The sequence below is a fragment of the Telopea speciosissima genome, chromosome 8 (genome assembly GCF_018873765.1).
Source record: "Telopea speciosissima isolate NSW1024214 ecotype Mountain lineage chromosome 8, Tspe_v1, whole genome shotgun sequence".
Taxonomy (NCBI): Eukaryota; Viridiplantae; Streptophyta; class Magnoliopsida; order Proteales; family Proteaceae; genus Telopea; species Telopea speciosissima.
This window is the reverse complement of record NC_057923.1, coordinates 13,427,166-13,442,092: the sequence shown is the minus strand read 5'-3', so window position 1 is coordinate 13,442,092 and position 14,927 is coordinate 13,427,166. Positions and strand designations below refer to the sequence as shown.

Below are 14,927 nucleotides of genomic sequence, written 5' to 3'. Positions count from 1 at the left end.
GATGCCCTATATAATGAGTCCACAACACTTGCTTTTTTCTTCTTTTTCTTTTTTTATTTTTATTTTTTATTTTTATAATGGTAAATCAAGAAGCTCTTATCTTATTGGGTCGGAGTCTAAAGTGATAAGCACCTTCCTCTATATGTATTTAAATAAAGGAAAACCGCATCTTCCATAGTTCTGATACTTATTCAAGAAAAGTATGCATTGAGTGGGAAACTGCACGTGAAATCCATATACAATCATCAACTTTTTTGTTTTTTTTTTTCCCCTTCTTCAAAGAAATCCGATTCATCAGCCAAACGAACAGGAGTAGCAAAAACCACCCGAAAGCGATATCTCTTTTTCATGAAGATATAGTTCCATAGATATAGACCGATCAGAGCTGTAAACCCTAGTTTTTCCCTCTGTAGACCTTGTCTTCTGCTTGGTTCTGTTTCTGTCCACTCCTTCCTTATTTAAGGTCTTCCAGAGTGAGAGTAGACTAACAGAGAACCCGAAAGAGTTTTAGTGAGAGAGAGAGAGAGAGAGAGAGGAAGAGAGAGAAGAAGACTGAGAGTGAAGAGTGTCTTGGGGGTGTACGAGAGAGAGTGGGAGAGAGGGGAGGGTGGTTGACAGGGTAAGGTATCCTGAGCTTTGCTGTATGTCAGTGGGTTGCATTGGAAGTTACTACGGCGGATTCGGTGAACTTGCTAACCCTCTACAATGGCCGCAACTTCGGAAAAAGCGACGTCTTGCTGCATTCACACCAAGTCTGCTCCCCTGCGACGAGAAGCAGCAGCATCAACTGTTTCTGCATCGGTTGCAGAGGTCGTTCAGGAATGGACTGTTGCAACTGGTGATCATCTTGATGATCAACAGGTCCAAAGAGATGCCATGCCGACTTTGATTCACCCTGTTGATTCCATCACTGATGCTTCGGCAGCAGCTTCTGGCAAAGGTATGATCGATTGATTTTCGTTTGTCGGTCTTTATTTTTTATTTAGATCATTCTCAAGATTATTAGATGCAGATCATATCTCTTTTCTTTTCCGCTTCCCCTTTAACTTTGAAGTTCCTCTGGTTTTAGAAAATCTTGCATTTTCACTGTGCATGTCATTGTTTTCGCGCTTTTTTGGTTTCGAATTTTCCATTCTCATTTTGGATGAATTGCTCTGTATACATCCGATGGCATCAAATAACGCGAAGAACATAATTTCTCATGAATATAAAAATTTAGTGTTGCTGAAGGTTTATCCAAAATCCATTCATCACCTTATGGTCCCGACTCCCGACTCCCGACTCCCGACGAACAATTCATGTTAGCATATTTCTCTGCGCTAGGGTGTCAATTCCAGCCGGAATAAGCCTTAGAACCTTGATCTTTTGCTCCTTTGTGTGTGTGCGTATTGGGGAGGGGGTGTTCCCAATAAGTATTGATCTGGTGATTAAAAAGGGATCAAGTAAAAACCAAAAAAGCATCCAAGATCATCTATGATTATGTTAGATGGAAACGATCTGACGCAGTAATAAGTGTTGGCTGTAGTTTACTTAGATCTTAAGGTTAATCTTTTGTCAAGTAGCTCTTAAAACAAAACTCCCTTTTCTTTCTCAAATATGAAGAATTGGGAATTGTAAGTTCCCAATTTTTGCTCCTCAGTATGAAAGATTGAATTTGTTGGCATGTGTCGTAGCAAGTGATTTTACATGAAAGGCTTGTACTCTTTGATGGTGCCTGTAGAACTTATTATTTAATTAAACTTTGAACATTAGATGGTTATTCTCAGAGTCCAAAGACAAGTCTTGCAAGGACTAATCAAAGGACAGAGTCAACTGACCATAATGTCACGGAGGATCTTGACTTGTTATGTTGAAGTTTAGTCATTTGTTTTACTCAGCTACTTTAGTTTTAAAAATTTTCATAAGATTCTGCACTAGGGAAAATATCGGTGGTAATAGAGACAGGGGCTTGTTTAATGGGTCCTGTTTGTCCTTCAAATATTTCACATATTTCTGAATGTTTAAAACGATCATTATCTGGTAGTTATATCTGTTTCCTTTTTTAATCTTCCAACAGAATTTTGAAGATGAGTGATCACACAAGGAAAAAATACACAGAATTTGGTATACTTGTTGTTCCATTATATCATGACTGTGGTTGTCTACTTGTAATACACAGAATTTGGTATACTTGTTGTTCCATGCTTATCAGAAATTCAGTGCTTTATTTATCTGTAGATGTCCTCCCATTTTGTCACTTGTATGGTTTAACTGCTCCTATAAAATTTTCTTACTGCAGAAGCCAGCAGAATTTCTGGATGACATAAGTAATTCATATTCTTTCACCACCTTTACTTTCTGGTAGAAAGGATAATATTTGTTACATATTCCCATGCATTGTGATAAGCTAGAGTTCATATCAATATTTAGATTTCTTATGTGTGTACCACTGCAACACCTGGATTTGATCAATTTTCCATCACCCCCACCTTTAGGCATCTCTTAGAAATTCTGTGCATACAGATTTGCTAATTCTTGGCTATATGTTTTACCCATGTTGATTACCATCTCTGTGTACATTTGTGTTCATATGTGATGAAAGTAATGTCGTGAATACATTTTGCATGGTAAATCTAGCTCCTCAAATGCCCTTATTCTAGCATGTACAATGTATGTCAATGTGCAATATCTGTGGCATTCAGCCTTTTAGGAATGGAGCAACGCTTTGTGTTTTCCCATTATAATAGAAAAGATGGTAAATATGTTTCCACATTAAGATTAAAGCTGTCTCTGTTAATGTTTGCATGCTCATTTTTATGTGTGTCTGTGGTGGAAATGACATGGTTTTCAGGATGGGGATTGGGACGCCGGACCCCCTATTACTCCTGGCTGATCCTGGACTGGATTGGGACAGATTGCTCAATCCACTGACTGCATTATCTCATTTCATGTGTGCCTGTGGTAGAAATGATATGGTTTTCAGGATGTGAATTGGGACCCTGGACCCCCGATTGGTTCTGGCTGATCCTGGACTGGATTGGGACAGATTGCTCAAGCCACTGACTGCACTATATGATCACCGAATCCTGATCATACCTCTTGGGACATTAGATTACACGGTACTATCCAGAGCAATCAACCCTGGAAATCATGGAGAATAATTCTTAAATTTACAGATAAAGGAGTATACTGATTCTCAATATCATACTTATGTTGTGTGTCCATTAATTTCACTGCTATTTACACCATTTATGGGAAGGTTTGACATATCACACACAATGATACGTATGGGAAATGTGAGAAATCATCTTTGTTTTGGATGCTTTCTTATTGCAACTGCCTAGTCTTGTTAAACTCCATTTTATTATGTATATTGGATGGTGTATGTCTTTTTGGTTGATTGATTAATTCAATTTCTTCTTTATGCTTGCCCAGGGATAGTTATGATGAGGGCTCAATCCAGCCATCCTTTGGACCCTCTGTCTGCTGCTGAAATTTCAGTTGCAGTAGCAACAGTTAGGGCTGCTGGAGCTACTCCTGAGGTTGATTCTGCTATTATTATTTTCTTGGAAATTGGATAAGAAAATAATGAGCAATGATGTTGTTTCTAAAAGAGATATATTGCTACTTTCTCTTTTATGCTAATGTTATTTCTCAGCAGTTGCTCTTGTTTTTTCCTGTTGCAGGTTAGAGATAGCATGCGGTTTATTGAAGTGGTTTTATTGGAACCCGATAAAAATGTTGTTGCATTGGCAGATGCCTATTTCTTTCCTCCTTTCCAACCTTCATTGCTTCCAAAAACAAAGGGTGGACCTGTAATTCCTAGTAAGCTTCCAACAAGGCGTGCGAGACTTGTTGTATACAATAAACGATCAAATGAGACAAGCGTCTGGGTTGTTGAACTAACTGAAGTACATGCGGCAACTAGAGGTGGACATCATAGGGGCAAAGTTGTTTCATCCAAAGTTATTCCGGATGTGCAACCTCCGATGGTATTTATGATTTCCCTTTGACATTTTGAACTATATTGCTAAGGCTCTTCTGGACTTATGGACTCAACTGTGGGCCATATTTACCCTGCATATATGAACAATGGAGGAAGGAGAACATAAATAGTATGTAGATGCACAATTATAGATGCTAGGATTCTGATTCTTGAAGGCTTGGATTGCAGTCAGTCTGGATGTTGAATTCTTGATATCTAATGTTGAAGTTAGGTCTAGGATAGCAGCCTGAAAAGCAATTCCAGCTACATTGATTAAATGAAGTCAGTGATAAGGTGTATCATGAGTCACCTTATTTTTTTTAGCATCCAAAGCCCGTTCGAGAAACATATGTTTCAAAAATTTTATCAGGTGGGTGCCTAGCCAATAACCATGCCTAATTTGTTGTCTAGATGCCTACTCTAGGTGAATACTTTGTTAGCTAGCGTAGTCTGGTATTGTCTAGAGCCCCAAGGCCTGCTTTGTCACCTTGCACATGCCTTTACAACACTGATCCTGATCTGGGTAACAGTTTTTGAACATATTTCACACTTACTGAAGGATTAAACCAATAACAATGGATTCTGATTCAATGATGTCTGAATTGATGTTTCTGATATGCTTGGTCGATTCACACCTTGGAAAAAAAAAAATCTGATAAAAAATGTTTCTGTGAATGTGAATGGTAGAGTATGGCAATTTGAGTCACTTTCCTTTCAATCTATCGTCATTTTGGGATATGCATCGCTTAGGACTAGTAACAATCATGGCTTTGAATAGAGCTGATTGAGTTGTATGTTGGGTGTGTTTAAATAATCTAATTTTTTTCTTTGCATTTTATTTGTGAAGAAGGATAATGACTTGGGTACTGTTTCTAGCATCTCATAAAATATAGTTTTAGATCAGTGGTTCCAACAATCCATCATCTTAGTTTCAATAGTTTGAATAAATAAATCAAATTATCTATCTTTTTTTTGCCAAGAAAATGTTTCTTCATCTTCTTTTTTCTTTCTTCAGGATGCTGTGGAATATGCTGAATGTGAAGCTGTTGTTAAAGATTATCCTCCATTTCGAGAGGCAATGAAGAAAAGGGGTATTGAGGACATGGATCTTGTGATGGTAGATGCCTGGTTAGTTGATTCTGCATCTTGATATCTTATTGAGAACTTTTGGGGATTTGTTGCTAATTTTGGTTCCGACCGTCTATTAACACTTTGGCCTTTGACTCTTTTATAGGTGTGTTGGTTATCATAGTGAGGCTGATGCTCCTAGCCGCAGGCTTGCTAAACCTCTTATTTTCTGTAGAACTGAGAGTGACTGCCCAATGGAAAATGGTTATGCTCGTCCAGTTGAAGGCATATACATTCTTGTTGATATGCAAAATATGGTAGTTATTGAGTTTGAAGACCGTAAACTTGTGCCTTTACCTCCAGCTGACCCATTAAGGAATTATACTCCTGGTGAAACACGAGGAGGTGTGGACCGTAGTGATGTGAAACCTCTACAAATTTTCCAACCTGAAGGTCCAAGCTTTCGTGTTCATGGTTACTTTGTAGAATGGCAGAAGGTATGTTCTATCTGGTCTTACTAACTTATTACTTTTTTTTTTTAACATATTGAAGTTCAACAATTCAAAAAGAATATCTACTTTTTTTTGGTTGTCAGTGGAATTTTCGTATCGGCTTCACTCCAAGGGAGGGTCTGGTTATCTATTCTGTTTCATATCTTGATGGTAGTCGGGGTCGAAGGTCTGTAGCCCACAGGTTGAGTTTTGTTGAGATGGTGGTGCCATATGGGGATCCAAATGATCCCCATTACAGGAAGAATGCATTTGATGCCGGTGAAGATGGCCTTGGCAAGAATGCTCATTCTCTTAAGAAGGTCAGATACTTGCTCAATGCTTCGTATTTTATTGTGGTTGAACTGTTTGTGTTGGAACTGCCCAACCCCTTCTTCAAATTATTCTCATCTTAAAAGTCTTTGTGGTCTCAGGGATGTGATTGTTTAGGCTATATCAAATACTTTGATGCTCACTTTACAAACTTCACTGGAGGTGTTGAGACAACTGAAAATTGTGTTTGCTTGCACGAAGAGGACAATGGTATGCTATGGAAACATCAAGATTGGAGAACAGGGTTGGCAGAAGTTCGACGGTCTCGGCGGTTAACTGTGTCTTTCATATGTACTGTTGCTAATTATGAGTATGGATTCTTCTGGCACTTCTATCAGGTAGGCTAAGAATGTCACCATATTTTGGTTTAGTATGTGGTGGTCTCATTGTGTTGCTTATGGTCTCATTGTGTTGCTATAACATATAAATTGAAGCTATGCCATACGAGGTTTTTTATGCTCTCAGAAGAATATACCTTCTTCTGACTGTGTTCAACTGTAACTCTTTTTGAAATCCTACTACTTACCCGGTGAAGCTCTTGTACCCAAACAGAGAATTTTTTTTTTATTGGTCACATAAAAGCTAAAGCAGCATTGCAATAAAAACACTCTTAAATGATGGATTGCTAGATGAAAATCTTGTGCTTAAAAGGTTGGCAATTTCCAGTCTGGTCTGATCTGGGGCTACCTGGTTTGAATTCCCAATTTGAATCAGGCTAGGCTAGGCCTAGGCTTCACATTTGGCTTAGCCTGTCCTAGAATATGATTAAGATATGTGATAAAGTAGTAGATGCAATCTTCTGTGCAGGTGATAGCAATATCTGCCGTTGCCTGGCCTGGAAGTTTAATGTAGTTATGTGCATAATACATATTAAATCCAATATAGTTGCACATACATATCTACATCTGGAGTTTAACTTTAACTTCCTCCTGGATTCATTTAAATGCTTAAAGTAATTGTTTATGTAATTTCTTGTAATTTTTAGTTGGCAATTTGGGCCTCTATGGCCTTGTTTGCATTTTGGGCCAGAACTATTTTTTTTACCACAGTGTGCTGGGTTGCACAAGTACTTATTTGCTGTAGTGGGCTGACCCAGCCTGTACAATAGCCAACTCAAACTTAAAGCTCTAGATGTTTTATCTGTTAAAACATATTGATGTTACTTTCATTGGTTTGTTTCTGCTCCTAATCTGGAAAAGGTGGGGAAGAATGGATTTTATGGATTGTTTGCCTTGGCAATGATTGTATGCATTACTACTTAGCAGGTTTACAGTCTCACTGTTGTGTTGGACTCACTTTTCCTATTGCTTCTTGGCGTTATATGGTCACCGTGCAACCAAGAGCCACAAGTTGCTAATCCAATGGCATTTGGACATATTTCTTTTAGTTCAATGAGAGTTAGCTTTTCTACTGTGGTGGGTCATTCATGATCCTTAAAATTTATACTAATGCTTGTATGGGTTTCTGTTACAGGATGGGAAGATAGAAGCTGAGGTTAAACTAACAGGTATTCTTAGCTTGGGAGCACTGCAACCAGGGGACTCCAGAAAATATGGTACAACTATTGCACCAGGACTATATGCACCAGTTCATCAACACTTCTTTGTTGCTCGGATGGACATGGCTGTTGATTGTAAACCTGGTGAACCATACAATCAGGTAAGGTCCCATAAACTACATGAATTCCGTGTTAAGATGTGTTTTTGGTGTGCAACTTCCCCTCCCCCCCCTCCCTGGCCCAAAGAGAAAATCTTTCCAGATGGTTTTGTTTTGCCTTTTGCCTTCCATTTTAGATTGTGGTTCTCAAGTTCTCATCTGCACTCGAGAAAAAATTGACATTTCATCATTGATCAACTACGATTGAGGAAATGCTGATATTTCTTCATTATAAAAAGAGATGGTTTCCTAGTCACCGTTTGTAGAAATTTTATGCATAATCATTGTTCGACTCTGATAGATCTTTCTCCCGATTATTAACTTGCCATAATACAATTTTTCTCCAAACACATCTGTCTGCTGTCTGCTGTTGCTGTTGAAATTCCTGTTGATAAAAGCTTAAGCTCGAAGTACCTTGGTGCTGCTTCACTGAAATTAGTTCTCGTTATTTTGAAGCAATTTTCTGGCTCTGAGGCATTCACTGCCTAGTATTGCATATGACAATATAATGAATTATCAATCCAACAGTTTTCGAATGAGTTGCCCTCAATGAAATTAATGATGTTATTTTGCATTTGAATCCGGTAATATGGAGTGCTTAATCTATTAACAGTTTTGGAGAGGTTTAATATGATTTATATTGCTTCTCTTTTTCAACATATCTATTCCTTTCATGGTGGGAGGGAAAGTACATGGATGTTCTGTTCTTGGATGGGTTACACCTTTATGTTTTTTGATGTGATTAATCAAATCTTTGGATAAAATTTTCACTGGGAGCCTTAACCTAATCTCTGCCATTAATAAACTTTCTATTTTATGTGATTTTATCAATGCTGATTTTTTTTTTCCATATTATATTTGACGTAGTTTGTCCTGCAATTCTTCTTTAGCCTTTTAACTTATTGAGTTATGACTTTTAAACCAACTTCTGTAGTTCATAAATATGGATGCATTGTTGCTGCTTGTCAGCTCTAATATTATCAGTTGTGTTATATCACATTTATAGGTGGTTGAGCTGAATGTTAAAGTTGAAGAACCAGGAAAGGATAATGTTCACAACAATGCGTTTTATGCTGAAGAGGAACTGCTCAGATCTGAACTTCAAGCAATGCGTGATTGTGATCCTTTGTCAGCTCGCCATTGGATTGTAAGACATTCATAGTATTGTTGTTCTAGTAGTCCTCTACATTGTTTGTTAGTTGGATATTTGCTTAACCTTATGTTCTTTTTTATTCTCTATTTGGAACCTGAATCCTGACCTGTTCTTAGCTTTTTGCTTTTTCAAGTTTTGGCCTCTATATGCCCTCCACTCCTAATGTAGACCGAGTTCTTCTTAGTTACGTAAATGCTATGTTTTTGGACACAACTTATTGTTCTCTCTTTCTTTTGCTGGTTCTGCATTTCAAAAGTCTCTCCTATTCGAAACTGTTTCTGTTTGTTTGGAGTTGTCCTCAATTTTTTATTATTATTGATTCACAAATTTAATTGTCTGATTGATGTAACACACCATGCATGTTTCAGGTCAGGAACACAAGAACTGTCAACAGGACTGGCCAGTTAACAGGCTATAAGCTAATACCTGGTTCAAACTGTTTGCCATTAGCTGGTGCTGAGGCAAAGTTTTTGAGAAGAGCTGCTTTTTTGAAGCATAATCTTTGGGTCACATCATATGCACCTGGTGAGATGTTTCCTGGTGGAGAGTTTCCTAATCAAAATCCACGTGCTGGAGAGGGATTGGCTACATGGGTTAAGCAAAACCGGCCTCTTGAAGAAACGGATATAATTCTCTGGTTAGTTCCAATTTGAGATGCATGATGAGCACTTCCTTAAATTTGTGTATTGGTTCCTGTGCATATTTTTATTCTTTTATTTGGAAACCATATTTTGCATTTCTCCTCATAAGTTAAGGTAGCTGTCATTGGTTTTGTTGTGAAACATGCAATATTAGTGCTAGAATTTCCTTTAACAGTTGAAACACCTAATTTTTAAAAACATCCTCAGTAACCTGTAGAAGTCAAAAGGTTGAGGTCTTTTATCTCCTTAGCAGAGAACTCAAATCTTTGCTTATGAGGGGTCTCAAACTCCTTGTAGACCCGAGAAAGCATAAGAATGGTTCTTAATAATACTTGTATGTTATTGACCCTAAACTGACCTGGATTCTCAGAAGGCTCATCTGCATCCATCAAAATTGTTTGATTGAATTCTATCCTGGTGGTCTTGGCTACCTCAAACAAGGATTGCTTATGGAGCATAATTTTTAGTTTGATACTGATATGATCTGTTTTGTATTTCTGAAAGTACATACTAGAAGTGATTTATTTAATCAGAACGTGTTCATGTTGTCAATGTGTTACAGGTATGTGTTTGGAATTACACACATTCCTAGACTGGAAGACTGGCCAGTCATGCCAGTAGAGCGCATTGGCTTTACGCTTGCGGTAATGCACATGCCAAACTTGACTGAATCTTTCTTACAGTTTCCTAAATGCATTTTAATTGTGTGTTTGGATTTGGTTATGCCCTAAGGTCTAAGCAGAGTGTGTTGCCTGTTGTTTCTAGGTCAAGAGCCGCATGTAACATATGAAACTTCTCAATGAATGCTAGCCCTATGCATCGTGCTCATATGACAGTGTCAGAGCCGTTCAGTAAAGTGGGTTCTACTACTACAAACTGCAGGGCCCACTGTTGAGCGGCTGATGTGCTATTTTATTGTTACAATGTTGTAATGCTGATTCTGAAAATTACTTGACCATGTTTTCAGAATCATCACTTATATTAAACCTAGGGTAATGATCAGCATGAAATATTTACCTACTGCACGAATTTATACTTTTTAATTCGTCTATTTGGATGAAAACTTGACCAGATAGTCACAAACTGGTGAAAAGTTGAGCACATTAGGATATAAAAAAGAAATTAGGCCTTTATGTTTATCCTTCATGTGATTAAACTTCTGGTCTGATTTAAACATAATGCCTGTCTGATTGATGTACAGCCACTATTATGATCATAAGTCTTCTGAAGTCCAAAGTATTGGATTCCCCCCACATTGTCTTTGTTGGGAACCCAATCCCTTAGCATTTTATTATATGTTTTCAGCCAATATATTATTTCTTGCACTTTATGTAGACCACTTGCTTGATATTATGTGGTTCTGCCCTGATGAGTACTGTTGGTTCAGTGCTGATTCTTATGCTGTATGTGCTGCAGCCGCATGGGTTCTTCAATTGCTCTCCTGCAGTGGATGTCCCACCCAGTGCAAGCGAATTGGAACTGAAGGAAAATGGAGTGGCAAAGCCTCTTCAGAATGGGCTAGTATCAAAGCTCTGAAATGGCTACAGAGACTTGTTTGGAAACTGGTTTTAAAATTGTGATCAATTACAATTGTGGGCTCAACTTCATGCAGTGCACTACTGTTTGTTATCATTTACTGGTTGGCTATGATGTGTGAGGGCATTCTATTCAAACAATGCCAAGAATGCAAGAGATTATTTTATTTGTGATCATTCCGTGCACTGTCTCGTCTTAGAAGTCATTTAAATTGAAGCTAGTTTGTTTATGATAAGCTTGGCCTTTTTTAATCGGTGAAACCAGGTACTACAACCCATCTAAACCTTCACTCCAATTGGTCTTGTAGAGCTTAGAATCTTTCACCATCCAAATGGTTTTGATGTGGTGGGAAAGACTCAATCAAGGGTTGGGATAGCAGCTCTATCAACCCTCGACACATTCCTCTTCTTTTGGAAAAGTGCCACTCTTTCAAGCTGGTTGTTTGGTTTTGGTAATTCATGCTCTTATCAACAATACCCTGGCCAGAGCACACCTTGGCCCGCCCTGAGCTCAAACAGGGCTTGGGCTGAGATTTGGCCTGGAGGGTGGGTTAGGGCTGGGACTTTTGGCCCTGAGTCAGGGTCGGGCAGGCCAGGGTCAAGGCTTGAGCCCAGACCCATCTTCTTCTTTCTTATCCGGGCTAGGCACAGTTTGGCCATATCTTCTTCTTCTTCTTCTCTCTTTTTGTCTTTCTCTCTGGCCTGGCTCAGCCTTACGTCTCCCTTCCCCTCCCTGTGTTTAGGGGCCTCAGGCCATTCAGTGTCAGCCAGGTCAACCTTGAAGGCAGGTTAGTGTTGGACTTTTCAGGTCGTTAGTCAGGGTCGGGCTGGGCTTAGGTCCAGCTAAGGGGACTCAGGGTTAGATTGAGGTTTTAAAAAATTCACCCCAATCTGATTCTATTGCAGTCCTACCCTTTCTAATCTTTTTAGCATCACCAGCTACCTCCCTCCCCCCACCCCTTCCCTCCAAAAAAAAATAAAAATAAGTCAATAAATAAACCTAAGCAAATGCTAAAACAAGACTTTCCCTTATGGGAAGCTATTAATACCCTAAGACTAATACGTAACCTAAGAGGGGTGTGAATTAGGTAATGCCAAATAAAATAGCTAATTTGAAGACTTTAACCCAACTCAATCGATGAATGCAAGGAAGTAAATAAAAATTACAAAACATATGTAGAGAAGGGGGGGGGGGGGGGAGGGAGATAGTTAAGATAACACAATACGATTTAGAGTGATTTGACACATTTGCTTTAATTTTACTATCAAGTGATAGTCACGTTCTTGGACTCTCGATTAGCTCAATCATTTTTCAATGGTAGTGATCTAACAACCTCCACACAATTATTTTCCTGTGAAGTAATTAATTCTTATACAATTGTTTTTCCAAACTCACAATCAATCCAATAGTTTTTTTTTTCTCAGTTTCACAATTTATAACTCAATTGCTCTTCAAATGGTAGTAATCAATCATTCCTGATTGCTTTTCACGGTAGTAACCACACCTACATATTCACCTCAGTGATTAGCACTTGGAGATGCTTAATTTTCTACAACTCTTACACTCAACAAGTGAAGAAACATACTCAAACCTCTAGAGGCAAATAAGCAATTAAAGGTTAAACCATTTGGTGAAATATGGCTTGCTAAGACTAAGTCATTGGGGTCTAAGAGCAATGAGGATCAATTACAACTTAGAAATTATACAAATGAAATTTATTCCAAACTCTTGTGCCGATGTAGAACATCCTTTGATGATGTCCATTGCCATTTTAGTTTTGGACGCGCTTGATCTTCATGAAGGTTCCTTGAAGCTAGATTTTCAATTGAGTGCTTCAACTCTTCATGAATTTGGTCGATCGAGCTTGACTTTAGGATTTTCCATTGAGATGCTTGGTCGATGACTCCATCCATTTACTTTTACCATCACCACCACCAACCCCTACCTCAACAAGGGCAATATATTGGATTAAGATTCTAAAAAGAAACTTATTGTCAAGTGTATCTGAATCCTCTTGCATCCCATTCATCAAATCAATTAAAAGCATCAAATTTCCCTCTTTTCCAATGTCCTTCATGTTAACTGCTGCTAGTTAGTGAAAATAATAAAAAAAAATAAACAGAGTGGTTACAACAAAATTACAGAAATGTAAATAATGCACCTTTTTTTTTATTTGTTTTAAGTATATATTTTGTTGATAAACCTCTATTTTAACAGTTTTTTTGTATATTTCTCGATAAAACCCCACTCTATGTGAAGAAATGGTGTGATCAATTTAGACAATCTATCCAACAGGAATTTTGTAGATTGACTACTAAGCCTTGATGCCAGTGTATGTCAAGTTTTAACCCACAGTCCATTGGATCAGGATTGTCTCCAGAGAGCAGGGAACATCCAAGGCACTGCTAGCCGTTGGGCTGTGCTGCACACATTTCTAGGCATGCGCCGAGATGTGTGCGGTACAGCTCAACCGCTGGATGCCCCCTAGCAGCACTCTGGGCGCACGCCTCCCTGGAGACGAGCTAAATTCCAGTCCATTGGTTTCCTTCTCTAGCAGAGTTGGTAAGGGCCTTAATTGGTTCAATAGGGTCTTTGAGATAGCCTGCATCAAATGTTCCAAAACTACTATAACGTCCAACATTAATGTGTATATATATTTCAAAACCCATTATTAGTTTCAAGACATATCATCACAATTCCCAATTCAAACACAATAAATAATAAAAAAAACCCTTTCTAAAAAGTCCTAATGAACATTGTGGCTTAGCCATGGTGTTGTTCATTGCTGTCAACACAACCAACACACTTCCAGAATGAAACATATTTAGTTGGAGTTGGAGTCAGAGTCATTGCTTTAAAAATCCTTTTCAGCAGATGCATCAGATTGTAGCTCAATTTCGGTGTCCATGCATTGAACATAAGTTAAAGGTGATAACATGAGAAGTGTGGCCCTTCAAGTTAATTTTATGTCGACAAAAGAATCAGGTTGATCAGAGTTCGGTAGAGAGAGATATAGTCAATTAAGTTAGCCATAGTTCAACAAGCCTAAGGTCTTAAAAATGCAAAAAAAAAAAAAACAAAAAAAAAAAAAAAAAAGGAACGTATTTTTAAAGTATATTAAATAAGTTTAAAACGGGAATGCTTGCCGTTTAAAACGGGAATGTCTTCTTTTCATGGCCATGGTCTTCTTGTAAGCAGCCCAAGACCTTCTCTTTCTGAGCATGACAACATGTTCAAGACAGTTAACTCAGTTTACACTGATGTTTAAGACAGTCACTAGGTTAAACAAGAGATAACCTTCTTGCAGATCAAAGCCATTCAAAATAAGGCAATGCACTGCTTTAGGACTGATAAGGCATTCAATAAACCTTGTGGACAAGGGTTTCTGCTTAATTGTTAATCTAGAAGATAATGGCACAATTACAAAATTTTTAGACTAAAATCCTATTCAACCCCCCACCCCCTAAAAAAAATACATGAACAAGTCATAAAGAATAAAGACTAAGATCCTATTCACCTAAAAAAAAAAAAAAAAAACCCTACAAGTCTTCTACTTCTAATCTTCCGGTTTTTTGGTTAGAGGATTTGCATGGTAAACATCTGTTTCCTGCTTTTATTGGAAAATCAAAGAACAATTGAGATCACACAATATGTAGAGATGCAAGAATCTGCTACTCAAATGGGCTCTTGTAATGACAAACATATTCAATCTTTCCAAGGATTCATTCCTTTTCCTCCTACATAAAATAAAGAACAATCTCAAAAAGATTACAAATACCAAAGATTTTTTTTTTTTTTTTGGGAGGGGGATAGCACTTCCATGTGGAATTATCACCTTCAATTCGCTGTCCGCTCCAATTTCCTCCAATTCTACACATAGGAGCGGAAATGACCACCCTATATGTGAGGAATTGGAGAGGGCAGTGAATTGGAGGAGATAACGATTCAACTTCTATATACCTTTTTTTTTAAAACTTTTTTATGGGGTGGGGGAGTTGGAAACAGGGAGGGGGGAAGGTACCAGCCAAGAGACTCGAACTCGAGACCTCCTAGTGAGCATGGGCATGAGACGCACCACAACTCACCAA

At 38.2% G+C, this 14,927-nt stretch overlaps 1 protein-coding gene and 1 long non-coding RNA gene across 2 annotated transcripts; one reads left to right on the top strand and one right to left on the bottom strand.

The window, feature by feature from the left end:
• The first annotated feature begins 581 nt into the window (after nucleotides 1-581).
• LOC122671772 (copper methylamine oxidase-like) lies at nucleotides 582-10,930 on the top strand. Its single transcript, XM_043869200.1, has 12 exons — nucleotides 582-940; nucleotides 3,415-3,521; nucleotides 3,666-3,971; nucleotides 4,980-5,092; nucleotides 5,199-5,529; nucleotides 5,628-5,843; nucleotides 5,955-6,191; nucleotides 7,327-7,512; nucleotides 8,516-8,656; nucleotides 9,031-9,299; nucleotides 9,866-9,947; nucleotides 10,720-10,930. The coding sequence occupies exons 1-12, from the start codon at nucleotides 706-708 to the stop codon at nucleotides 10,837-10,839; spliced, it is 2,343 nt and encodes a 780-aa protein (XP_043725135.1). The 5' UTR covers nucleotides 582-705; the 3' UTR covers nucleotides 10,840-10,930.
• Nucleotides 8,501-14,622, bottom strand: LOC122671773. Its single transcript, XR_006334391.1, has 3 exons — nucleotides 14,612-14,622; nucleotides 14,541-14,549; nucleotides 8,501-8,725 (listed from the first exon to the last, which is right to left on the bottom strand). It is a non-coding gene; the product is annotated as an uncharacterized LOC122671773 (long non-coding RNA).
• Between the last annotated feature and the right edge of the window lie 305 nt (nucleotides 14,623-14,927).